The 27,393-nt window shown below is 37.1% G+C and overlaps 1 protein-coding gene across 1 annotated transcript in view; it reads left to right on the plus strand.

Moving 5' to 3' along the window:
- ACSS3 (acyl-CoA synthetase short chain family member 3) overlaps positions 1–27,393 on the plus strand; it is a 155,520-nt gene that overhangs the window by 9,611 nt on the left and 118,516 nt on the right. Inside the window, exon 2 of the mRNA XM_007088761.2 lies at positions 24,628–24,772. Within this exon, the coding sequence (XP_007088823.2) occupies positions 24,628–24,772 (145 nt within the window). The remainder of the gene's footprint in view (positions 1–24,627; positions 24,773–27,393) is intronic.

Here is a 27,393-nt window from a genome sequence, read left to right on the forward strand (position 1 = left end):
AGGGAAGCAATTAATTTCCATAGGTCTTTGACTTAAAAGCTGACTCTGGACAATAGGAATAACTTCTCCTTAGGTTTTAATATTAGAATAAAAATATTTCCCAAGTATAATCTTTCAAGACCTCTCTCCTAAGTGGATACATTAGCTAGGTAAAAGAACTTTAGGAAGATTTAAAAAAAAAAAAGAATGCTCAGTATCTACCTTAGACATGACCAATATAGATATTTGTAAAAAAAAAAAAAAAGTTGGTATGATAGATAGTAGTCAAAGGGATATAGCATCAGTATCATTGACTGTTTGCTAAATAACTGTAAGCAAAGCATTGGAGCTTAGAAAAGTCCATTTTTGTACAAATCTAACTTTGCTTTCTCTCCACAGTTTTTCTTATTTTTACAGGGTTGTATTGATTCTCAGCTGAGAGTTAAGTGCTTTTCTAAACCACAGATGCCCTGACTTTGCCTTCCTCCCTACTCCCTGCCTTCATCAAGGCCAAATGAAGTTTGCCAGTTACCAATGGGAGTTTGTTAGACACCCGATTTTGGTGGGTAGGAGAAAAAAAAAATCAAGGATCATTATTAGTGGAGAAAACAAATGATTCCTAGAGATTAGAATTTTGGTTCCAGTCTTTGAACAGTGCTTTGCCCAAAATAATTGTAAAATGGGAGAATTATAAAATTAGTCTGTGATAGTTATTATTAGTCAGTGGTATCTGTTTTCTACTTCAGACATGCAGGGGGATTGGATATCCCCCTATACCCAGGGTTATATAGTTAGCTTTGGCCAAGGCGGTGAGAAGAGGAAGGTGTGTCACTTCAGGGTGAAGCCTTTAGCTGTGAGTGCTTCAATCTATAGTTCTCCGGTCTTCTCCACCATCGTGGAACACGTGTGTAATAGATGTAATCTGGATTGCTGAGCAAAAATCATTGATGTCAATGCTTTGGGGAGTCCACCCCGCAGTAAAGTCATATGAATAAGACATAAACATTTGTTTTTGCAAGTTACAGAGAGTTTGCAATTGTTACTGCAGTGCAATCTGTCCTGTCCTTTTGACTGAGAAGGAAATAATAGGAAATAATATTTCCTCAGCACAGAGCCCCACACGGGCCTCGAACTCATGAGCTGGGAGATCATGACCTGAGCTGAAGTCTGACGCTTAACGGACTGAGCCATCCAGGCACTCCTCAGTTTTTTATTCTCATTTAATGGGTGTGGGAATGAAGATATGGAGAGTTTAAGAAACTTGCCTAATCTTATAAATCTAGTAAGTAGCAGATACAGGATTTGAACCCAGGTAGTCTGAGCTTAGCATCTGTACTCTTTCTAAATACATTATAGTGTTTCTGTAATAAGAATCTCAATCAGGGGCGCCTGGGTGGCTCCATCAGTTGTGTCTAACTTTGGCTCAGGTAATGATCTCACTGTTTTTGAGTTCGAGCCCCCTGTGGGGCTCTGTGCTGACAGTTCAGAGCCTGGAGCCTGCTTCGGATTCTGTGCCTCCCTCTCTCTCTACCGCTCCCCCACTTGTGCTCTGTTGTCTGTCTCTCTCTCTCAAAAAATAAACATTAAAATTTTTTTTTAAAAAGCATCTCAATTAATTTTAGTTTTTCTTTCTTTTTTTATCCCTTCTCCAAGGAGACCACTAAAAGTAATTTAGAACATCTAGATCTAATTCCCAGAAACATTTGGAAAATATCCATATTATATATATGGAATAATATGTTGATACTCTTTGAAAAAAATAAACCATGTTTTATATGTAAATATTTCAAATGTGTACCACAGTCTCAAAGTTGGGGGAAGAGAGGCTTTATATTAATTGTTACCTATCTTAGAAATTTTTCTTGGACTCTAGAAAGTAGTATTAATCTTCTCTCTAAAAAATGCTCTGTTGGTTTTCTGGCTTAAGGAAAATCTATAATGACCACATTATTCATTGCTTGCAGTATGCTTTAATATTATTTTTATTAGAAGATAGGAATAGTCTAATTAATTCATCTAAGTATGAATATTTGAACTTTTTTTCCCTCTAACCTTTCAGTAAAAGAAAATACTTGACTTCTTGTATGTTTGTAATTATGGAACTTGTTGATTTTGTTTACTGCATTTATTACTGATTTACACATTCATTTACAGTATTCTTTCCTGTTTTTCTTTCGTTGCTTTCATCTTGATCCTAGTGTGCATGGACAGACCTTGATAAATGGCTTATGTTAAGTGCAGAGATGAGTTTCTCAGGAATCATACTGCATACAGCTTATATATATATAATATTATATATCATAGATTATCTGATTATATATGGTATATAATATTATATATCATCACATACATAATCATATACATGATTATGTATGATGTATAATATTATATAGGATCATATATATGATTATGATATATATAATTTATATTATATATATTTTTAAAATATACATAATTTTTAAAAATTTAGTACAAGGACAATGAGTTGTAGGCGCTCCCACTTACTGTGTTATTGCATAGATGTAACAAACTTTGGGGAACACGTGATGTAAAAATGTTAAAATGCTTTCTTTGAGTATTTAGAGGATGTGCCACATTGAAATTTGGGATGTTTGTAGAGTCTGTAATGGATTGAGAAGGGAATTCACATGTAATTGTTCTCTAGCTCATGCCTGAGCTTTTCCATTCTTTAATACTAACAACTATGGCAATACAAAAGCAGTTAACTAATTATGGAACACTTACTGTGGCTCAGGCCCTGTGCTAAAACTACATATGTATTCTTCGACTCCTTCCAACACCTTATGAAATAGATATAATGCACTTTTATAGCTCTGTAAACAAAAGGACAGAGAGATTAAGTGACTTGCCGTATAGTGGTGGACTTAATTTTTCAACCAGTTGGGTCACACTATGAAGCACTATTTCTGTAATGAGTTGTAACTGCACTCTTTAACTTCTGTCTGGTTGTCCTGTGACTGTTTAGACATCAGGACCTAGAGGGTACAAAAGAATGAGAACTATGTTACAGTTCTAAAAATTTTTAATCAGAGATGTAGTTTCCCTTTTTGTCCTGTGTCAATTGTGCTTCCATGTATCTTCCATTCTCTCATTTTAGAGGAATTGTAAATCTTCACCGCTTTCCCAGAATCAACTTTTACATGTGTTCTTGACTAAGTGTTGTTTTTTCCCCCTAAAAATCACGTCACCTTGAATCGTATTTCCCTTTAAGTAGTTTGGCAAAGAATAACTCAGTACTCATTTCCATCCACTATACATCCACTTGATAAGCTCACACTCCGCGGATACTTTACCAGCAATTTAACCAATCATACTAGGTAATAGAAGGGCAGGGATCAGGATTCAGTCACCTTTATATCCACAGTGGAATGCAGATAACCTTGTGGATATCAGTTGCTCTGATTTAAAAACTTTGCCATGTGCAGATGTACTTTCTTAATCTATCTTATATTCGGGTTCCTATATAGATTGTAGGTAGGTATTACCTGAATCATCCATCCTACCTGAACCCAAAATGACTTATGAATCTTCTTTCTATCAAGGCATCAAAGAGTTTGAAATTTTTTTTTTCCTCCAAATTTTTATTTAAATTCCAGTTAGTTAACATACAGTGTAATATTAGTTTCAGGAGTAGAATTTAGTGTTTCTTTACTTACATTTAACACCCAGTCCTCATCACAACAAGTGCCCTCCTTAATACCCATCACCCATTCAGCCCATCCTGTCACCCAGCTCTCCAGCAACTCTCAGTTTGTCTTCTATAGTTAAAAGTCTCTTTTATGGTTTGCCTCCCTCTCCTTTTTTTTTTAATGTTCCCTTATGTTTTTGTTTTGTTTTGTTCCTTAAATTCCATATATGAGTGAAATCATATGGTATTTGTCTTTCTCTGCCTGATTTATTTCGCTTAGCATAATACTCTCTAACTCCATCCGTGTCTTTGCAAATGGCTAGATTTCATTCTTTTTGATGGCTGAGTAAATAGTCCATTGTATGTATATACCACCATTTTCCATTCATCAGTTGATGAACATTTGGACTTTTTCCATAATTTGGCTGTTGTTGATAATGCTGCTATAAACATTGGAGTACATGTATCCCTTTGAATCATTATTTTTGTATCCTTTGGGTAAATACCTAGTAATGCAATTGCTAGATCGTAGAGTAGTTTTATTTTTAACTTTTTGAGGAACCTCCATTTGTTCTCTAGAGTGGGTACACCAGTTTGCATTCTTCATGGGTCTAAGTGCCATTATGAGGCAGTTGGCTTTCTTTGCTTCTCTTTAGCTCATTTATCTTTAAGTTGTAGTAGAGACTATTTTACAGTCAGCATGAGTTTCTAGTCATCGAGCCAAAGACACACATATTACATGGAAGGAAAATACTTTACTTATGTGGTACAGACCCAGTGCCCATGTGAGTAGGGACTGAAAAAGTTGTCTCTCTGGAACATACCAGATTCCCAGTTTCAGATTTAATAGTTGAACCAATAACATATTACCATATTGTCAGTTATTAGTCATTTTGTAGTCAATAAGTTAACCAAATAAACCAAATTTTATTGATCAAATGAAAATTATTGCTTAAAAGTGATAAAAGACAAATACTGAATGGCCTCACTTATAGGTGGAATCTAAACAAAACAAAACAAAACAAAAACCTAAGCTCACAGATACAGAGAATAGATTGGTGGTTGCCAGAGTGGGGAGCGGAAGGGGGTTGGATGAAATGGGTGAAGGGGGTCAAAAGGTACAAACTTCCAGTTATAAAATAAATGTCATGGGGATATAGCATGATGACTATACTTAATAATACTGTATTGCATATTTGGAAATTATGAAGAGAGTAAACCTTAAAAGTCCTCATTACAAGAAGAAAGAAAAAAAAGACAAAAATTTTGTGCATGGTGATGGATGATAACTAGACTTATTGTGGTAATGATTTAGCAGTGTGTACAAATGTTGAATCATTATGTTGTATACCTGAAGTCTATATAATGCTATATGTCAATTATGCTTTAATTAAAAAAACAATAAAAAATAAAAAAGTGATAGCAATGAGATAACCTAAAAATATTATATTTCTAGGACACATTTATGGTATTGCCATAAATAATGATACAAATCTTAATATTTTGTTATTTGGAGTAAAAGCTGAATATATTCTGTTAAGCGCTTACATTTTGAAAATATAAAACTGATTTTTATTATTGTTTTATTTATTTTATTTTTTTAACATTTATTTATTTTTGAGACAGAGAGAGCGCATGAACAGGGGAGAGTCAGAGAAAGAGGGAGATACAGAATCTGAAACAGGCTCCAGGCTCTGAGCTGTCAGCACAGAGCCCGACGTGGGGCTCGAACCCACAGACCGCGAGATCATGACCTGAGCCGAACTCGGACGCTTAACCGACCGAGCCACCCAGGCGCCCCTTTATTAGTGTTTTAAAATTCTGGGTCCTGACTGTTTAACACCTGCTACATGTGTCTACTAGAAACATTTCATTATTTCGCCTGAATATTTTAAGAGCTATTTGAAACGTGATTTGTAATTACACGATTAGTCGATCTAATTTGATGACATTTTCTCTTATCTAGGTTTAATTAACTTATAAAAAATTTAATTTTTAAATTTATAATCAGTAAAAAATATCTTTAATTAGGAAGATTTTCCTTTTTTTAATTACATATCTAGTTATTTCAAAGTCTGTATCTGATGGAAATAATAATACTCTTAAATCAAAATTGCTTAAATCCTAGAAGATGATTTTACTCTATATGTGTGTATTTGTATGAGTAAGTGTGCACACACGTGTGTGTGTGAGTTTGTGAGTGAGTGGTAAAGTGTTACAGAATACATAATATATTATTACAGTAATGATAACAATGCATCGTTACCATAGTTATTTAATTTCTCAAGCACATACGTTCTGAAAGAAGAATTTAGGGAAGATTAAGTACCTTGTTCATGTTTACTTGGCATGCAGGTGGCAGATCTGGGATGAAAAACCAGATGTGTTAGACTCTGGAGTGTGTCAGCATCTCACTGTATCATAATTCCTCTCCAGTTAATCCTATTTTATCCTCATAATACCAGTGTTTCAGATTTAAAAACAAGCCAGGCACATATATACATATATACACACCTATATGTTTGTGGTCCTACTATATTTATGAGTGGAGTATTTTTGGCTCTAGAATTTATTTATTCATTAACTCATTTGTTCCTTCATTCATTCTTTCTTTCTCTTGTTCATTCATTGAACATTTATTAAATGCCTTCTACAATCCAGGAGCTATTCCAGATACTGAATGAGATTCCAGATAGATTGTAACTTTGAAGGGCAATTTCATACATCAAAGGAAAAAAGTGTGTTTGCGTGCAATGAGATAGCTTTCATTTTCCTGTTTAAAAAGAGTAATTATGAGTGCTATGTACTATCTAGTTATAATTTTTGAAAATATGGGTAATAAAATTTGTTTTATTTGACAATTGACTCTACCCTGAATTACCTTTGACTGTTGAGGTGTGAGTAGGTAGAGTATAGAACCTCACACTTTGGTCAACAGAAGCCATTTTCTGACTAATGAATCTTTTCATAGATAAGAGAATCAGCCATTTTAAATTTTATCCATTTGTACAATCTCTCATTTTCTGCTAGAGGTGCTAATACACAGGAAAGTGAGGAGAAGACAAGTAACAACAAAGAAAATAAAGGGAAATAATGGGCTTAGAACCAGCTAGACGATGAACTCTTGGTTAATTGAGTAAACTGCACTGTATTCAAGTTTCATATTATGGAAATGTTAATGGGAAATGTTTTATTTATGAATATAATACATATGTAGATATTGGGGACATTGACAAGGATAAAGCAAAGATACAGTTTGTGATATTGTTCTCAGATTATTTTGAGGATAAGGCTAGGGAAAAAGGCATAATAAAAATTTTAAGTTATGTTCAATAGTATCTAGTCCAATTAGATGATCTTTGTAGATATGTCCATAGCATGCATGCTTGTATCTGAGTGTAAGGTTGTTTCGGTGACGAACGAAGGTGGGAAGTTGGATGGGACATAGTAGGGTTTAATTAAGAGAGCAGAGGTTTTATGATTACAAGGCCTAGGTTTGAGACCTAGGTTTGAATTGACATGGCCTCTTCAGTGACATTGCTTTATTAAAAATAATTTTGATTAGGGGCACCTGTGTGGCTCAGTCAGTTGGGCGTCCGACTTTGACTCAGATCATGATTTTGTGGTCTGTGGGTTCGAGCCCCGCACTGGGCTCTGTGCTGACAGCTCAGGGCCTGGAGCCTGCTTCAGATTCTGTTTCTCCCTCTCTCTCTGCCCCTCCCCTGCTGATGCTCTATTTCTGTCTCTCTCAAAAATAAACATTAAAAAAAACGACTAAAATTTAGGTTTATGCTTTTTTTTCTCCATAAAGAAGCAGTAGTTCTTTAAATTCTTATTGGGTAAACTCAGGAAAGCTGAAATAGATGGAAAATCGGCTGTATAGTTCAATATCTCAATACATTCTCAGTGTATATCTTGGTATATTTTGCATATTTTCCTTCAGCCTTTTTATTTCATTTAAAATTTTTATTTTGTAATGATTGTACACTCACAAGAAGGTACAAAAATAGTGCAAAGAGATTTGTTTGTGCCTATCCCTCAGCCTTTCCTAATGGTGATGTCTTACACAACTAGTATATTATCAAAACCAAAACTATTATATTATCAAAACCAAAATCTACATTGGCACAGTACAATGAACTAAACTAATAAACTTTAATCAGATTCACCAGTGTTTGCAGGCACACATATTTATTGTGTATGTGTTTTGCTTTTTAAAAATCTATATGTCTGTAAGTCTGTTTGACACTCTAGGTCTCTATTTTTGTTCTTACAGAAAAATGGAATTATGCTATCCCTACTATTGATAGGTCTTTTTTCCACTGCAATAAGCTATATTTTTCCATTCTTCTATTTCTTCTATTCAGTGATTTTTAATGTTTGCAGAATGCTTTAACATATTGGATGAATGTTATTTATTTCACAATCCCTTCATGCTGAAATTTAGGTTGTTTCTCTTTATTGTTATTATAAGCAGGCAGATATACTTACATCTTCGGATACAGCATTCTGAAGATTTCTCTCTCTGTCTCTATCTTTCTCTGCTTCTTTCTTTCCTTTCTTCTTGCTGATGAATTCTTAGATTTCTAGATCAAAGAGATATTATGCCCTTTCTAATATAGAGTCAAATTTTTTGTTCAAAAACATTAATACTGTGAATAAGGTATCACAACCTTCTTCCTTATGAAATATCTGAAGAATAAATAAAGATAATAATCTAGTGGACATCGAACACCGGGCTTTGTAAAATCTTAATGTTGTATCACATTTCCTTTAAATCTTTTTGTTTTAAGCAGGAAAACAAAATTGATGCCCCCTTTGTAGCTCTGCCAACTACACAATCTTTGTAGAAACAATCTCAGAATAATTTATGTAGCTCAGTGGGAAGAAAAAGCTCTTTTCAGACATTCTAAGATGACTGATTGTATTCCTCCTCTTTAATAAGAGCTTGTATTAAACATCTCTCTGTGGACATGAGCTAAGTGTTGTGCAGAATGAGTTAATGAACGTGGTGTCTGCGTTCTGGGAGCGTCAGCTGTAGAGGAGAGTTTCATCAGAACATTGTGGTGTGTAATTCTACATGAGTTATAGCCTTAAAGAGAAAGAAATGGATAGCTAAGATGAAAATGCAATGTGAAAATAGGAAAAAATATACACTCCTAACGTTCTCATGGTTAGAGCACATTAGTTTCAATTCTTACCTATTTCTCGCCTCACTTCCTATTTCTCCTTAACCAGAGTAAAGTAACACCATATTAACAAATTAGCTTCCTTCTCCCCTGCGTGGTCCTGGGGCCACTATCTCTCTTCTCCTTTCCTCCCCTCTTCCCTTTTTTTTTTTTTTTTTGTTCTTTCTTCATCACTTCATCATTGTTATCAGTATTAAATTCTGAGAGCTCTTTTTCTTCCCTTCAACCAGTACTGATTGACATTGGAGATGTACCTTCTCTTCTGTCCCTTCCTGGTTCTCTGGATAGTTTTGAGGTTCCAGGGTTACCTTCTGGGAGACCTTTTGAGCACCCTGGTCTGTAAGTCTGGTTTTCTAGGAACCTGCCCCAGTTTGGAGTTTAGTTCCTCATGAGCTCATCATGGCTTGTTTCTTAATTGGTTGATTGAGGACCTCTGCTCCTAAGAGTATGCTAAATACCGTCTTGAAGAGGGCAGAATGATGCAGTTTACTTTCCTTTAAAATGTTCTTTTAAATTTATATTCATTTATGATTATATTTCAATCTTAATAGATTTGTGCTTTGAAATCCAAATGTATTTCGATTGTATCTTTAACATTTGACCTTTAATATTAATTTAATTCATTATAATTTTCTCTTTTGTTTTTTATATTAAACTGAATCCTATTTCTGTTTGCTTAAACCCTGTTTTTCCTAGAATAAAATAAACCTGTATTTCCTAGAATAAAATAAAATATTTTCCTAGAATAAAATAAACCCTGTATTTACTAGAATAAAAATGAGGCAAACAAGGCAAAATGGTGTCTTTACTTTCAGCTTTGAATTTAACTGTCGGACATGACTCACAGTCTGTGGATCTTTAAAATCCTTCATTCATGTCTTTCCTCTTCATTGACAGTGTGGATCCAGTTCAGATAACAGGTATTGATTTCTTGAAAGTCTTTCTTTCTATTCTTTTTTCCTGTTGGCTGCATTTCTCACCTTTGGCAATTCACTCAGTTTTAATCCGAGATGATCTGGCAGAGATGCAGATGCCTGGGCTGTCCTTTCATGTTGAGATGGGACAGTCTGTGGCTAGGGCTGGTGGATGGGGCCAGGTTCTGCACACACGTACTCATGTATAAAGGATTGGTAGGGCTAAAGAATGTCGCTCTCTTTGTGTTAGGTTTTTCTGTTAAAATAATTGTCCTATAGAGAGATGTGCTTTCCAAGTACGTTTACAAAAACAATATCCCTAGTGGTTAAATTAACGTAAGGTTATTATGCTGCCCCAAGTAGGCAATTACCCAATTTGGAGGGTTTCCTGGAACAGTCAGTTGATACTGCTCAAGGCCAAGTATCTGTAATTTAGATGAGATGTCCCTGTGTGAAGAAAGTAATGTGATGCCCTCCTCAAAATGCTTAAAGCCTTGTCTGTTTGTGTGCAAGAGTAGTCTTTGGAGCTTGTCATTGTTTTTACTGAGCGTTTACCTCATGAGACTCTTTTTCTTATTTGTGTTAATGTGTCAGAAGAGTACTATTTCAATTCACGTTCATTCACACTTGCAGGCATTTACTTAAAAATAATTATTGAGCATTTGCTGTGTGCCATTAATGAGCTAGCATGTGGTCTCTGCGCACAGGAAACAGCTTCTCGTGAAGGTTCACGAATTACTCAAATAAGCAGACAGACATGTAAAATTGGAAACTCATCACATTTTCCTTAGAGGCAGAAAGCACTGGGCTATAGTCTGCCATGTGTTAGTTTTATAATTCTGGGGAGTTATTTGACCTCTCTGAGGCTCATTTCTCATCTATAACATGGGAATAACAGTGTCTTCCTCAAGGGATAGTGTGTGGATTAAATGATTTGATGCATATAAATTTCCAGATGCAGAACCTGGCATACTGGCGATTAACAAAATATTATTTCCTTTTCATACTTCAAAACTGTTTCTTTTTCTTCTTATTCCAGGTCTCCCTTAAAGACAACATAAACTTGGCATCCAGAGATGGGGAAAAAAAAAACCCTCAATTTTCTTTGATGTCACTCTTCCCCTACTTCTAGTTCCTTTTTAATTTGTTTCTATAATAGTTCCTCTTCCCCCAAGTTTTCATTACTTACTTTGCCTTTCTTGGCTAGTCAGTATAGATCCTAGCTGATTCCATTTCCTCCTTTGCCTCTCAAGACTGACCTGAAATCCATTTCTAAGCACAGCATTCTCCAGCTCTGAACCCTTTAACGGCCTGCCCTTCCTTAACTAGGCATTCCAGGCTTTTAAGATAAGGCTTACTCTCATCTTCGTTGCTTTAGTTCAGGTTATGCTCCACGCTAAACACACATCTATTTCAGCGGCATTAGTGCACTTCTAAACCAGAACCTGAACTTTGCCTACTTTTTGCACATGTTCCACTTGCCACTGCCATTAAAGAATCATATTGCCATTAATTTTCAATGCTGCCTCCCCTCAACTGCCTTCACTTTTCACCCTTTTAGATAAAAGCCAGTTGAAAGATTTGCACAAGCCCAAAGAGATGTCAGAGCATCCCCCTTCTCTTGATATCCTCAGTTCTCAGCCACATTGTCTATACTCCAGGCTTTTCTCTCCCTTATACCCCTACATATCCTTTTCCCTTATACCCCTTATATCCACTGCAGGGGGCCTCAGTCCTCATCACTGTATGCAAACTGCTGTCCCCAAGATCACCAGTACCTGTTTGTTCCTTAATTCAATGGATTGACTTGAAGTCCTACCTCATTTGATCTCCCTTCAGTATTTGACTCTGGGGACCACCTCTGCCACTTCTAAATTCCCTACAACTGCAGTGTCCAACAGGAAAGTTGGTAGCCACATGTGGCTATTTTAAGTTTAATTTGAATTAAGATTAAAATTCAGTCCTGCAGTAACATTAGCCAAGTGTGGCTAACTGAGCACTTGAAAGGTGGCTAGTGTGACTGAAGAACTAAATTTTGAGTTGCATTTACTTTTAATTAATTAAAATTTAAATTTAGCCAGCTACCTGTGGCTATGCAATTGAACAGTGAAGGTACAGAAAACTTCCATCATCACAGAAATTTCTGTTGTACAAGGCTTCGCTAGAGACAAGACTGGCAAAGTTTTTAACAGGTCAAATGGTAAGTATTTTTGGTTTTGCGGGCCAGATAGATTCTGTTGCAAGCACTCAATCTTGCTATTAACGAGCAAAAGCAGCCACAGAGAATACAGAAACAATGGAGTGTGGTTGTGTTTCAATAAAACTTTATTCACATAGATTGTGGGCCAGATTTGGCATGTGACTATAGTTTGCTGACTCCCCTTGAGCCCCAGTTTCTTTGATATGCATTCTTTTCATTCTCTTCCTCTTATTCTCTAAAATTCTTTTTTCAGTCTTCTGCATTTCTCAAACCCTTCCCTCCCTTCCATCTCTATCACCACAACATTATTATTGCAAAAAAGTCTTGCAACAGTCGCCCTCCCCTTATGTCCTGCTTCAGCCCCAATCATACCCATTGCCACAAAAATGTGCTTTCATAACTTATCTAATCAGTTTCCCCATTTGTAAATGTGTATAATGATAGTAATTGCCTAATAGGGTTATTGAAAGGAGTCAAGGAAATGTGTATGAAAGCATGTTTGTGGAGAGTGTAGAGTACTTTCGTATTAACTCCTCAGTGCAGAATAAGAGGTTGTGACTTGGAGCCTGACTGCTTGACATCCAGTCCAAGCCTGTAACACACCAGTGTGGACCTCGACTAGGCCACTTAACCTCTCCATACCTCAGTTTCCTCATCTGTAAGATGAAGACGATATTGGTGTCTACATTGAGTCATTATGAAAATTGAATGAATGTGTGTTAAATGTTCATAGTGTTGTCTTGGTATAGAGTAAGTGCTATGTTGTTGGGTTTTCTTTGTTTTGTTTTCCTGGTTTTATAGATGGAGGAAGAAATACCTAGGCATGTTAATTTGCCTGCAGGCCTGCAACTATTACATGACATGCCCGAGATTTGAGCTCTGGTCTTTTGACCTCAAGGCTCAGACCTTTATAACTAGACTACATTCCTTGCAACATCACCAGTTCCTAACCACATTCCCCTAGCCAGAATTAATCTCTTTTTTACTGTGCTTTCATCACACTTTGTTTCTACCTCTGCCAGGAAGTTGGCCACATTTTGCTTCTTATTATAGTTATTGTAAATCAGTATGCCTGTAAATCAGTATGTTCTGTAAATCAGAATGGTGGACATGTTCCCAATTATATTTTTTGCCTTTTCTTAACAGTTTCAGGTCGAACCAACAACAAATTATTGTTAAATTTGTTGGCTAAAAAAAAAAAAAAAAACATTTGAAGAGAAAATCATTATTTAAAAAAAGTTAATGTTTTTATTTATTTATCTTGAGAGAGAGACAGAGAACATGAGCAGAGGAGGGACAGAGAGAGAGACACAGAATCTGAAGCAGGATCCAGGCTCTGAGCCATCAGCACAGAGTCCAACGTGGGGCTCTAACTCACAAATTGCAAGATCATGACCTGAGCCGAAGTCAGATGCTTAACTGACTGAGCCACTGGGGAGCCCTGAGGAAATAATTATTGATAGTTAATATTGGAGGTTATAATCTGCCAAAGTCTGCCTATAATATAATAAATTATTTCTTATAAATGTTACACATTCCTAATATAGATTTAGTATTTTAGTAGGTAGATAACCAAATATATCCATTACCCTCAAATTCTTTTCAGTATGTTATCCTTAGATTTATTTAACTTTTGAAAAAGAACTTGAATTTTTTTTCTGAAATTGTGCCAAAATAAAAACCCAAATAGGAGATCATCAAGGAAGGACATTGTAATATGATCCAGGGAAAGGAGCTCATATCAGAAGGTAAATTATATGTTGGACTTTCCAGTTATTTAGTAGAAAATGTATGTCCAGTACAGAAATCACTAGCTGGGACTACAGACAGGGTTGCAACATTGCAACTACCAAATATACTCATGTCAATAACTATTTCATGCAGATTGAAATATGGCAGTTTGTGAAAGAGTTTCATAGTCCACACTATTGAAAGTACAATAAGTTTTGTTCTTGAAATAGGAGGGAGTGGTGAAATTGAGAGGAACACTTTAGTCTTTAGTTCTTCTAAAGAAGAAGTCAAATTCAAACAAGCTTCCCTCCAAAGAACTGAGTCAAAGTTTTTATTCTGGATGTAAACTAGCAGGGTTAATGAGGAAAAGGCAAGGGAAAATAGAAAATTATGCATCAGAAAAAGCCTCGAAAGAATTTCAAGAGCTTTCTTCTTTTTTTAAATGTTTATTTTTGAGAGAGAGAGAGAGAGAGTGAGTGAGTGAGTGGGGGAGAGGGCAGAGAGAGAGAGAAAATTCCAAGCAGACTGTGTGCTGTCAGTGCAGAGCTCAGTGCAGGGCTTGATCCCACGACCCTGGGATCATGGCCTGAGCCAAAATCAAGAGTCTGATACTTAACCAACTGAGCCACCCAGGCGCCCCAAGAGCTTTCTTCTTAAAGGAGCTCCTTCTGAAGCCTCTCAGCTCCACCTCTCTGAGCTCAGACACAGATGATGGTGCACCTTGACTTCTTTTCAGGGACATCTAACAATTCTATAGTGACTACATAATTATACCAGCTGAGATTACACTCATTGCTTTTGCCCTGGAATGTATCCCTCTGCCTCTAAAATTGTAAACTATGACAATTTTAAAGTTTGTTTGAGTTTGCCAAAATAGATGGGTCTGGGGACTTTTCTCTCAGTCGGAATAGACTAGGCTGTGCTGTAGGAGTAAACAGCTTTCAAATATCCCTAGTTTAAAATAGCCCAGGTGTATCTCACTCATGTAAATGTATCTTTGATTACGCAGCAAATTTGTTTCATATCATCCGTGTTCACTCAAGACTACAGGTTGGGGACACCTGGGTGGCTCAGTCAGTTGAGCATCTGGCTCTTGATTTCAGCCCAGGACATGATCTCGTGGTTCGTGAGTTCAAACCCTGAATTGGGCTGTGTGCTGACAGCATGGAGATGGCTTGGGATTCCCTCTTTCTCTCCCTCTGTGCCCCTCCCTCTCTCTCCCTCTCTTTCTCTCTCTCTCTCTCTCTCAAAATAAATACATAACCTTAAAAAAAATACAGGTCGACAGTGCTGTCACCGTTTGGAATGTCACTGGTCCTTGTGACACACAGAAGGAAATGTGGAAAACACACACTGAATCTTAAAGGCTTCTTGCGTTATTTCTGTAGCCACGTCATGGGCCACAGCAAACTTCGTGGCCGTGCCTCATTTCTAGTGCAGTGTTACAAGCGCCTGGAATGAGGGCAACCAAAATCACAGTGGGCAGCAAGCAAGAATGATGAACACAGATTTATAGTAGATCTGTCTATGCGATTTGAAGGTTCTGTCTAGCCATTCTTAGTATTACTATATATCTTCTTGAGGTTGATTCTGGTGAGAAAAATAAATAAAAAGGAAAAGCAAAAATTTGATGGCCCGTTTTAGTTTTTTAAAACTGAGTTTAGATGTTGTCATAAGTATAAGAAATACTCCTTTTTACGAGAAGAAAATTGAAAAGAGATGTTTTAATTAATTAATTAAATTATTTTTTTTCATTAGTGGCAGTTATAATGATATGGAGTTGATGATTCGGTCAATCCAAGAGCCAAGCAATCTTCTGTTAAAATTTATATTTTTATTAAAATATATTTAATACATAAAAGAATATTGGTAAAAATCAAATCACCCAAGTATTTATTACAGAAAAATATAGACTATTCTTTTCTGTATTGCACCTCAATTTTTCTTTTACCCAACTTTACCTCTCTTGTACTTTTTTCTAGACTCTTTCTTGTGCTTTTATTTATTTATTTTTTTTAAATTTTTTATGTTTATTTATTTTTGAGAGAGAGAGACAGACAGCGAGTGGGGGAGGGGCTGAGAGAGAGAGGGAGACACAGAACTCCAAGCAGGCTCCAGGCTCTGAGCTCTCAGCATAGAGCCTGATGTGGGGCTTGAGCCCCTGAACCGTGAGCTCATGACCTGAGCTAAAGTCGGATGCTTATTAATCAACTGAGTCATCCAGGCGCCCCACCTTCCTGTGCTTTTCTATAAGCACAGAGATAAACATACAGGCAACTTGCTTTGGCTGAGTTAAAACTACTGTGTATTGTATCTTTGTATCAATCCAATGGGGAGAAATGGAATATTATTATTGTTTTAATGTTCATTTTCCTGATTGTCAGTGAAGCTGAGCATCATCTTTTTTTGCTTATTGACCATTATCATTTTTTTCCTCTATGGATGGTGTGCTGAGATTCTTTACCTACTGGGTTTTTAATTTTTTCTGTATTGATTTTTAGGTACACTTTAGATATTGTTGAAGTTAAAAATATGCCTTTCCCCTTGTTATTTATGTTGACAATATGCCTTTCCCGCATCTCAGCTTTATGCTGTCCTCTTTTTCATATATATGTTCATACACACCTACGTGAACACCTACACACACACACACACACACACACACACTCACTCACTCATCTGAGTGCCCAGGTTCAGGTAGCTAAGTGGAGTACATTTCAGAATCCAGGTAAGGATCTTAGTTCATGTGTCAGTAAATGTAGATTTTGGTTACTTAAATCCTTCTTACTGTGATTGAGAGAAAAGAGGGGATTTCCGGGTGGCAATGGTATGTGGGGTTCCTAGGCCTCCTGGAAATTATATAGAACCTTGTTCTTGTCCTACTCCTAGATCATTCACGCAGAAACTTGTTTCAGAAAGTTAGCCTCTGGGCTGGTGAAAGTTTGTGCGACATGTATGTAGGTGTGGCTTATGTGTTAATAATACATCCAAACATTTATGGCCTGTTTTTTATTCCTACTTGCCTCTGATCTTGGAAATAGTTCAGAGTTCTATTGAGAGCCTTTTAACGAGCCTTTTAATTACCTGCTTGGGGTTTATAGTTTCCCCATAAATGTATTCTATAGTATGGTTACATAATTTTTCTACACATTATTTTCTTTCTTTAATCTAACTAATAGTATCTAAGATGTCATGGAAATCTTTCCATGTCAGGAGTCCACCCACATCCACCCTGTTTGGCATGACTTCTGGGTTTAGCAGTCATTCTGCTTCTGTTTGCTTCTTGTAGTCCCCAAATTTGCCACTGCTGTGATCTCGTGGTCACTCCATTTCTAGTGGTTCCACTGCTGCTATCAATTTCATTTCAGTTTTATATTTTTTCTGTTTTTTGAGTGAGCTGTGGGGTGCATTCAGATTTCTTTCAATTTTCTGCAGAAGGAATTCAGGGCAGAGATGGGGTAGAATAGAATATGAGGTTTTTTTTCCTTTCTTTCTTCAACAGAACTTAAAGCTGACTGAGTTTAAAGAGAGAACTATTCACAAGACTCTACTGACAGAACATTCCAGTAGTTATAGCTAGAAACTACATAGCCTTGACAGAGACTCTGATATATATATATATATATATATATATATATATAGATAGATAGATAGATAGGAGTATGTATGCATAATACATATGGGAAGAATGAAGCATCATAAAAAAGTGAGGACAGTAAGCATTAGTCAAACATTGATGCTTGTAAAATTGACTAAGGATAAATAAATATAATTGTACTATCATTTAATATATATACATATATATATATGTATATATATACATATATATATATATATATCAACACACACATACACACACAGACGTCATGTGATACATCTATGTGTAGATGCCTCTTATGTGATTTGAAGGTTCTGTGTAGCCAGAACTTTTGAATATGTGTGTATACACACACACACGTATATTATGTACATGTGCATAATATGTATACATGCACAGTTGTCCTACGATACATATGTATAATATATTCTGTATAACATGTATTACCTACAAGTTTTATACATGTATGAATACTTATTGGCTCATATCAAAGATCAATATAAAAACTGAAACCAGAAGAGAGTAGTATGAAGTTTCTTACACAAAGAAATTGTAAAGGAAAATGAGTATTTGACTATATGCAAATTTCAAATAGTTTTAAAATGTTTATTTATTTTGAGAGAGATGGAGGGAGGGAGGGGTAGAGAGAGAGAGAGAGTGAGAGAATTCCAAGCAGACCCTGCACTGTCAGCGCAGAACCTGACATGGGGTTTGATGTCATGACCCATGAGATCATGACCTGAGCCAAAATCAACAGTAGGATGCTTCACCAACTGACCCACCCGGGCACCCTAACAAATTTCAAATATTTTTATATCAGGAAATGGCATGAATTAAAATTAGTGAATAAACTGAGAAAATAATTTGTAAGTGTCAGACTTAAGTCTAATGTTCTATATAAAGCGCTTTTAAAACTTGGTAAGACATCATACGTAATACCAGTAACCAGAGAAACTAAAATTGAAACTATTTTTCAATTCTCCAATTGAAGAAGATTGAGAATAATCTGTATTTGGAGGAATGTGATAAAATGGAATTTCAGGTAATGCTGATTGTAATATAAATTGATTCAATATTTCCAGAAGGAATTTAATTATTTGATGTATGTGTTTGATTGTAGGAATGACATTTGCCTGCAAATGTAATAAAAAAACAATGTAACCAATATTTCTCTATAAGAAACATCATTTCAGGATCATTTAAAATAATGACAATATTATGAAAGGCAATTTGCAACAATACAGAGTTAACTTTATTATTGAATAGCCATTGAATGTAATATGATGCCGTCATTAAATGTGTGTTGTTGTTGTTTTTTTAAATTTTTCAGGCTCTTGGGAAAAGCTCATAATGCAATCTTAAACATAGAGGCAAAATATTTACATATATAAAAAATAAGAGAAAATACTCTAAAGTTATTTTCTCAGTTGTCTAGAGGGGGGCATCAGTTATTTTTATAATCTGGGGAGACAAACCCTTTGGAACCTACTCATGAATTTAGAAGGGACAATGAAGAGCTATCACATAGAAGGCTTTCAGTTGACCTTTACTGAAATGATTTGAGTTAAAATGAAATAAGAATCTTGTCATAGTAGAATAATCAAATCTTTGAGCCGGAAGGCCCCTTGCAGGTCACTTGGTCCAGTCAACCACAGTAAACCAATCTTTAATTTAGCCAATTTATAGTGGTATATGCACTAACTCTTACCACCTCTGGAGCCATGCCAATTTGTCATCTCCTGCAGCAGTTCTTGTTTAATACTATTTGCAGGCCCTTCCCTCTGAATTTCCTTTCTGCCCTCCTAAAGGGAGCCCTTAAAATTTTCAAAACTTCTTTAAGGGTATCCTTCAAAAAGAAAACCCTAGGGTATAGTAACCTATATACTAAACTTGTACATATTTCCCCTGCTCTTAGCCAGGCCAGTGTCATGGAAGCCTAGTGGGATCCTGAACTTTTACCCTAGTCCGGCAGTAATGAGATACCCCTCACGCCCACCAGTGTCAAAAGAGGACATTAGGGGAACAGGGACTAACACACCTGTACCTGGGAGTAATGAGACGTCCCTCTCCTCCATTGACACAGTGTTAGAGGAGGTATGGAATTTAAATAGAATCTTTAAGCTCCACAGTCTCAGTAAGATGCCCACGATGTTCAGGATACAACCCTAAATCACTCGCCGAAACTGAGATGACACAGAGATTGGAACACTCTGATAAGGACTTTAAAGCAGCCATCATGAAAATGCTTCAACAAATAATTATAAACATACACAAAATATATTTTTTAAAAGCCTCAATAAAAGAAATAGAAAGCTTCAGCAAAGAAATTAAAGATATAAAAAAGAAGCAAGTGGAAATTTTAGAGCTGAAAAATACATTTACCAAAATAAAAATTCTCTGAATTGGCTCAATAGCAGAACGGAGACCACAGAGGAAAGAATCTGTGAATTTGATGATAGTAAATAAATGATTGATAAATGAGTGAATTAATATGATGTGAATAATGATACACGTCTAGATGCCTAAAGATTTGGGTTACAAGTGTGGCATTCTTGAATTTCTTGCCAAATGTCCTGGGAAATATTCTTTTTAAGTCTCTGTTCTCTCAGCTTTAAAATAAGTTAGTAAAAACTACCCTGACTACTCTAGCTGGATTCTAAATCCAATGTTTCTTGAACACCTATTAATATTTTTATTCATTGATTTATCAAATATATACTGCATCCAAATACAGAAGAGCTTCTATAGTAGATCCTAGTGATGAAGTTTTGGGGTGATGGTGAGGTGATCCGGACCCAACAGCCAAGAAAGAATTCTTGAAGAAGTCTTTGATGCAAAAGGTGATGTTATTAAAGCATGGGGATAGGACACTTGGGCAGAAGAGCAGCTCTCTACCCTCAGGTTAGGAGACGGGGGGTCAGGGATAGAGTAAGTCTCTAAGGAATTTTGGAAGCAAGATTTCCAAGACCTTGAGGGGCTAGCTGTTGGTAGCGAAATTCCATTGATTACTGTTTAGTAAAACCTCAGTCATGAGACCCTTCAGATGCATATTGGGGGGCCATAATCTTGGAGTACGATTGCCAGCATATGTCTTGGGGGCAGTTGAGATAAAGCAAGTAGACTTACAGGATCTTCAAGGTTGGGATAATGTTAAACCAAGATTCTCTTTTGCTCCTAAAAGTGTCATCATCCAGGCAGCTGGGCTTCTAGGGGGTGGTCACTCTGCCAGTTTCAAGGACTTGTCAATGGGCTGTAGGCAGGAAGGGAATTTAATTTTTCATTTGCCTTAGTTTCCCACATTCCCATGGCAAGCATTTAAAACCCCTTTCCTTTGTTCTTGAGTAGCCAGGAGTGTCTGAGGAATATCACACATTCCACTTGGTGGGGAGGTTGCTGTTAGCCTGTGTTTTGCCCTCAGCTTGCCCCACACTCCGACATCACTAGGACTATAAGGAGAATAAGGCATTTTCTCTGCTGTAAGGTAGATTACAGTATAATGAGGGAAATATATCAGTAGGTAGACCAATTGTTAATACAATGTGATAAGTACTATGGTAGAGATGTGTGCATAGGGCTTTGGAACTGCTTGGGGGAGGTAAAGGTGGAGTAAAGGTAAAGGTGGAGAACAATCACAGAAAGAATCCGCAGCTGAGCGGATTCAGGAAATATAGATTTTATAATTCATTAGAGCTGGAGTGTGGGAAGTTGGATGAGGAGAAATAAAGCTGAGGTGAATGGGCTTTGCATGCCATCTAAAGATACGTAGTTTTTATTCTGAACTTCATGCAACAGTAGTAAATGACTTTGAGCACCAAATAGTTGGTATGAGAACATTTATGAGGAAAAACATTCTTTAAAAACTTTTTTTTTAAATTTGAGTATTGCTGACACACAATTTACATTAGTTTCAGGTGTACGGCATAGTGATTCAATTTATACATTATACTATGCTCCCTCACCACATGTGGAACTACCTTCTGTCGTTGTAAAATGCTATTGTATCATTACCTACGTTGCCTAGGCTGTGCTTTTCATCTTTGTGACTTCATTACATAACTGGAAGCCTGTATCTCCCACTCTCTTTCACACATCCCCCACCTCCTTCCCTCTGGCACCCATCAGTTTGTTCTCTATATTTATAGGTCTGATTCTCCTTTTTGTTTGTTTATTTATTCATTTGTTTTGCTTTTTAGATTCTGCATTTGAGTGAAATCATGAAATTTGTCTTTCTCAGTTTGACTTATTGAGGAAAAACATTCTAATAGCATAGAGAGATGACTTGAGAGGATAGGGTAAGGCCTGGGGCAGGAGGATTAATTAGGAGGCAGTAATTCTAACCCAGGTTGTGAATGAGAGAACTGAATTTACAGAGACTAATGTAATGTTACATATACCCAACTGAATGTAGAGAATGAGGGGTCAAATCTGACTGTGGGGTTTCTAATTCAGGTCCTTGGGTGCAAGGTGGTTCCTTGAAATATGGAAAACAGGAGAAGGGGAGGGTTTGCATTTGGCATGGGGCTATGGGTTGAGATAGGGCGAAAATGACTATTGTTTTGGACGTGTTATTCTTTCCAAATAGATGTTGTTGGGGAGGAAATCCTGTATCCTTCATCGTTCTTTTGGCTGATCTATTAATTAATTTGACATAAAGTGAAATTAATAGGAGAAAAATTAATTTTGGATGTATGGGAGTCTCACACAGACATGAGAGGTTTGAAGAGAGACCGTTGAGGTTTATATGCCATCCTGAGCTAAGGAGAAGGGGGTAGGGGCCTATAGCTTCAAAGGGAAGGAAGACAGTTCACAGGAAGATGGCAGGAGCAAGCGTTTGGTAAACAAACGTTTGCCATGCCATGCAAAAGCCACGGGATACAGAGAGGAATTGAACAAATAGGCCCTGCCAAGTACTCTCCACTCCCCACTCCACCCCTACCATGCCCAGCCCATACTCTTTGTACTTATCTTCAGTGATAAGCCTTTCCTTGGACTAGGCCCTCTATCTAAATTCTTAGAGACAATAAAGAGGGGAGGTTAAAAAGTCTTCCTGAGTCTTGGTACTTGATTGTCTTCTACCCAAAATAACCTACATTCCAAAGTAGCATGTTTTGGGGAGGTTCATTCTGGACTCCCTTCAATGTCCAGCAGACTGTTGGCTATAAGAGTATGGAGCTCAGAAAGGAGGCCAGGGCTGGAGCTGAGGATGGAAGTTAAAGCCATATGAGTATTAAGATCACCCAGGGAGTATATGCAGAGTGAGCCAAGGGATGGATATGGAACCTTAGGGATCACTGTCAAAGATCTGGCAGAGGAAGTAGACTCCGTGAAAGATATTGAGAAGGAAGAAGAGGTAGGAGAATAGTCAGCAAATGATAAAGTGAATCCTTTATCAATCTTTGGTATTGAGAGGGCCTCTTTATTGTGCAATGTCATGAGTGTAATTAACTGTTGAGCACAGAGTGGTAGAGTAGAAGTTGTAGATAAAGAGAAGGACAATAATAACAACATCAAGAAGTATTCCAGCAAGCCAATATTCCATGTGTCCGAAACGTGTTCTTTTCAGGAACAAAAACAAAAACAATACAAATAAATATTCTTGTGGGAAAATTCCATAAAACATCTTTTCTTCTTTCTGATACAAAACATTGAGCAAACTATCTTTTCTCTTGGCATGTTAGCTAATTAAAGCCACAATTATGCTGCATGTCAAATCATCATACCAAATGTCCAAATCATAACATATTCGGCAGTTATTCCCATGTATCTCTAGGTTGTCACGGGGTCAGATGACTGGAAACGTTGCTCCTAGACATGTATCTGACTGGGTTACACTTCCTGCTTCTTGGGCTCTCCTCCACCTGCAAATATTTGCTTTGGATACTAGGCCGAGGAGGCAGCAGTCACAGACACCCGGAGGCTCTTCTGGAGAAAGTAGAGGTGAAGGAGGCTCTTCTGGAGAAAGTAGAGGTGAAGGAGGCTCTTCTGGAGAAAGTAGAGGTGAAGGAGGCTCTTCTGGAGAAAGTAGAGGTGAAGGAGAGCAGGCACAGGTGCCTTCACGCCTCTGCTTGACTTATGTCAGCTCTTTGGCCAAAGCACAGTCACCTGCATGAGCCCCAAACAAGGGAAGTATTCTCCACTCGTGGAGGTGGGGCAAGGGGAAGAGACGGTATTTTCGAACAAACATTGAATCTTTCGCACTTGGTGATTCAGAATCTTTACATTAGCTGCTCCTTGTGCTATGCTGTCAGGTAGTCATATTTGGGTTATTGAAGTATATAGGGTCATTTGACCCTGAGTAAGTGATCCCTCCTCCTGTTGTGTTCTCTATGTGTTATTTCTTAATGCTGCCACTGTATCTATAGCTGCTTTTAATTCACTGCCTCATTTCACATAGGGCTTTTTGGGTGAAGACCTGAAGGTGATATTCTGCTATCTGACAGGACTTTTTCTTTTTGCTTCAATGTTTTTTTTTCCCTGTTATTTTGCATTGTTATGATATTTGCTAGCCTGATGTTGGGACAAATAGACCATTACTGTCCTTGTATGCTTTGGTTTAATCCCCTCCTCCTAGAGAAGGGGCAAATGCAAAACTTTTTCTTTTGGAAAAAAAATGAGCTATATTTTTCAAAATGTTATCTCCATCCATCTACATGATGTCTGTGTTTTCAGAGGAAGGCATTGACAAATTGGGAGATGAAAAGTACGAAATTGCAAAAGTTTTTGAAAAAATTAATTAAAATGTTATATGCATGTCCATACTTTATTCAAATTATGGAGCATTTCAAACATGCAGAATAGAGCTTATCCATTTGGGCAATTGGAGGCATCCCACTTAATTGAAACAAATATATATATGTGTGTGTGTGTGTGTGTGGGTGTGTGTATATGTATATATATGTATATATATATATATATTGCTCTTTTAAAGGAGAATTGAATTTTCCAGTAAGCTGGTCTGTTTACAGCAGTTACCCAAACTCAGTCATACATCTGCCATTTGTTCTCTCAGCCTAATGCTTCCGTGGGCTGCGCTGTATTTACATACAATTCATTTCATCCATTTCACGTAGATTATTTTGGTGTCTATACTGTCGTTCCGTCCTAAGCAATAAAATCTACAAAGCTGTCACCTTGAAGTGTGGGGTATATTTTTTTTCTAGTGCACATGAAAGCAAACACACATGAAAACAAAGATGTCACTTCTGTACCGTCTTAAATGTCTGCTTTCTAGATACTACCTGGCGTTGCATGTGTGCCACGGGAAGCACTAATTTAAGGGCAGCGCTGCCAAACTAGAAATATACAACCTAGTTAAGCAACGGTATATTTTGGAAAGAATTATTAACCTTTACCTTCCAATTTTTCAGGTTTGTGGAAGGAATGCTTAACATTTGTTACAATGCCGTTGATCGTCATATTGAAAATGGTCAAGGAGATAAGATTGCTATCATCTATGACAGTCCTGTTACTGATACTAAAGCAACTATTACCTACAAAGAAGTTCTGGAGCAGGTAATATCATACACTTTCTGTATATGCTGTTTGGAAATGCTATCGAAATTACTTAAAACGCATTCATATTGTTCAAACTTTAATTCACTTAATTCACTGACATGTGTTACTTTGCTTTTCTTTTGATGCACATTGGAAAAAATAGAGGTATGTTAACTAATTGAGTTTTTATCCCTTATATTTATATGTTATTGTACTGGAGAATACTCATTTTACAGGGAGAGGTGAGCAAGACTCTAAGAATATGTTCAAATCCTCTCCTGGCCTCTGCTTCCACCCACGTTGCCATCCTGTCAGCCTGGCTCCTTTCAGCTCTTGTACCAGTGCAGCAGCCTCTCCCACCCTCCCGATGACCAGCCTCCTCTCACGTTAGATCACCACCTAGTGTGACACCAGAGTTTTCTCCCTAAGGAACAACTAGTTAAAAATGTTTTCCTTAAAAATTAGTGTTACTTAGGGGTGCCTGGGTGGCTCAGTCTGTTAAGCGTCCAACTCTTGATTTCAGCTCATGATCTCAAGGTTGGTGGGATCGAGTCCCGTGTTGGGCTCTGCGCTGACAGAGTAGAGCCTGCTTGTGATTCTCTCTCTCCCTCTCTCTCTCTCTGTCCCTCTCTCAAAATAAGTAAATAAACATTTAAAAAAATTACTACTACTTAGTATAATCTAGACTCCTGTGATGTAGAAGACATTTGGAATCTGATCACAGCATTTCTGCAAGCTTTATTTCCAGATATTCTTTGCCATAAACACAACTCTTCTTCACCCTGGGGATCCTGTCTTGCCCTTGGGCACTCCTGGCCCTTTACAGGTCTTTTTACATACTGTGCCTTTCCCTTATTTGTTCCTTTTTGTTGTCCTTTCCCATCTGTGTAGTTCTTGGGTGAATTATAATACTGACAGATGAATTATGAGACTCACTCTTTCTCTTTCTTTCTTTCTTTCTTTCTTTCTTTCTTTCTTTCTTTCTTTCTTTCTTTCTTTCAAGAGCACACATGCACAAGCAGGGGAGGGGCAGAGAGAGAGAGACGGAGACACAGAATATGAAACAGGCTCCAGACTCCGAGCTGTCAGCATAGAGCCCAACATGGGGCTCGAACTCAGGAACCCTGAGATCATGACCTAAGCCGAAGTGAGATGCTCAACCAACTAAGCTACCCAGGTACCCCATGAGATTTTCTTTGAACATTAGGGTGGAAATGAGGTTTCACAAGTAATTATAAAAGGATTTGGGTATTGTGGACTATGTAACACGTATTCTGTGGGACATTTACTTATATTGATTTAAAGGGAGATAATAGTATAGGGCAGGGTTTCTCAACCTTGACACTGTTGACATTTTTAAAGCAGAGAATTCTTTGCTGTGGGGTGCCGGTACGTACATTGTATGATGTTTAGCAGCATTCCTGGTCTTTGACCATTAGATGCCAATAGCACCCCTCCAGCAGTTGTGATGACCAAAATGTCTCCAAACCTTGCTAAATGTCCCCTGGGTGGCAAAATGGTTACTAGTTGAGAACTACTGATTGGGCAAAGTGTGTCACAGTAGGGTTTGGAAGCATTTGCTTTTAAGTTAGGGCTTGTGGAAACACATTCTCTTCTTTTGCTTTTTAAACCTATTTGGTGTTTGTGCTGGATTTTTAGAAAATCTGGTCAACTTTCCTTGACTCTCTGAAATTATACCCTTTTATGTCAGCAATATTCTTGTTTATTTTTCTAAGAGATTTCAAAAAAGGCAACTGGGACAATCCAATGTCTCAATCCTGAGTTGTTGCAAACAATTAAGAGAAAATTTAAACCAGTTTTGCTCAAGCTGGGTCTCAGCCTGGTTGTATGAACAAATGCCAGCTTCAGCTGATGTAAATATAAGAGGAATTCATAAAAAGGGAAGACTGAAGAACTGGATTCAGAAAAAAGTAGCCCCAAGAGAGAAGGGGCAGCGGTAAAAATTTAAGGAGAACCTACAAATTGGTAACTAGACTTGCTGACTTGAATCAATCTCCTAGATTGACATATTAGGAACACCTACGTGGCCAATTTTAGGTTACATGGCTAAAGCACCAGGCAGTGGAGAAAGAGATGTCTTTTCCTCTTTTGATTTCATAGTAGGAATTCCAAGATAATAAGAGGGAAGTTCAAATGCTGGGCAGCCCAACACAGAACAAAACAAAATACTGCCACAAAGATACTGTTGGATACTTTGTATTGGTCTGTAAGTGGGAACTCTATTTTCAGAATGAATTAAACAGAGACAGAGCTCACACTGAGCCTGAAGAGAGAAAGAACTCCATTAGCAAATGACCTTGTTACTCATCTAAAGCCATGTTTTATTCAAAGAGATAATGAAATTCCCCGATAACCTGTTATACTCTGTGTTTTATTGTAGGTTTACATTTTCAGCTTTTAGATGAGGTTTTGTCTATGATTAAAATCTTATTCCTATGATTTGGGCATATTGTCACAGTTTCATTTTATTAATTAAAGGCCTAAGACACTGGTGAATCTTAATTAGTATACAGATTAGGAAGCTTATTTGTATATTACACAGTATTATCTATGCCAATATTGAATTTGATTCATAACCAAACATCAGAGTCAACAAGAAAGCTTTAGGAGCACCTGGG

The sequence above is a fragment of the Panthera tigris genome, chromosome B4 (assembly GCF_018350195.1).
Source record: "Panthera tigris isolate Pti1 chromosome B4, P.tigris_Pti1_mat1.1, whole genome shotgun sequence".
NCBI classification, from domain to species: Eukaryota; Metazoa; Chordata; class Mammalia; order Carnivora; family Felidae; genus Panthera; species Panthera tigris.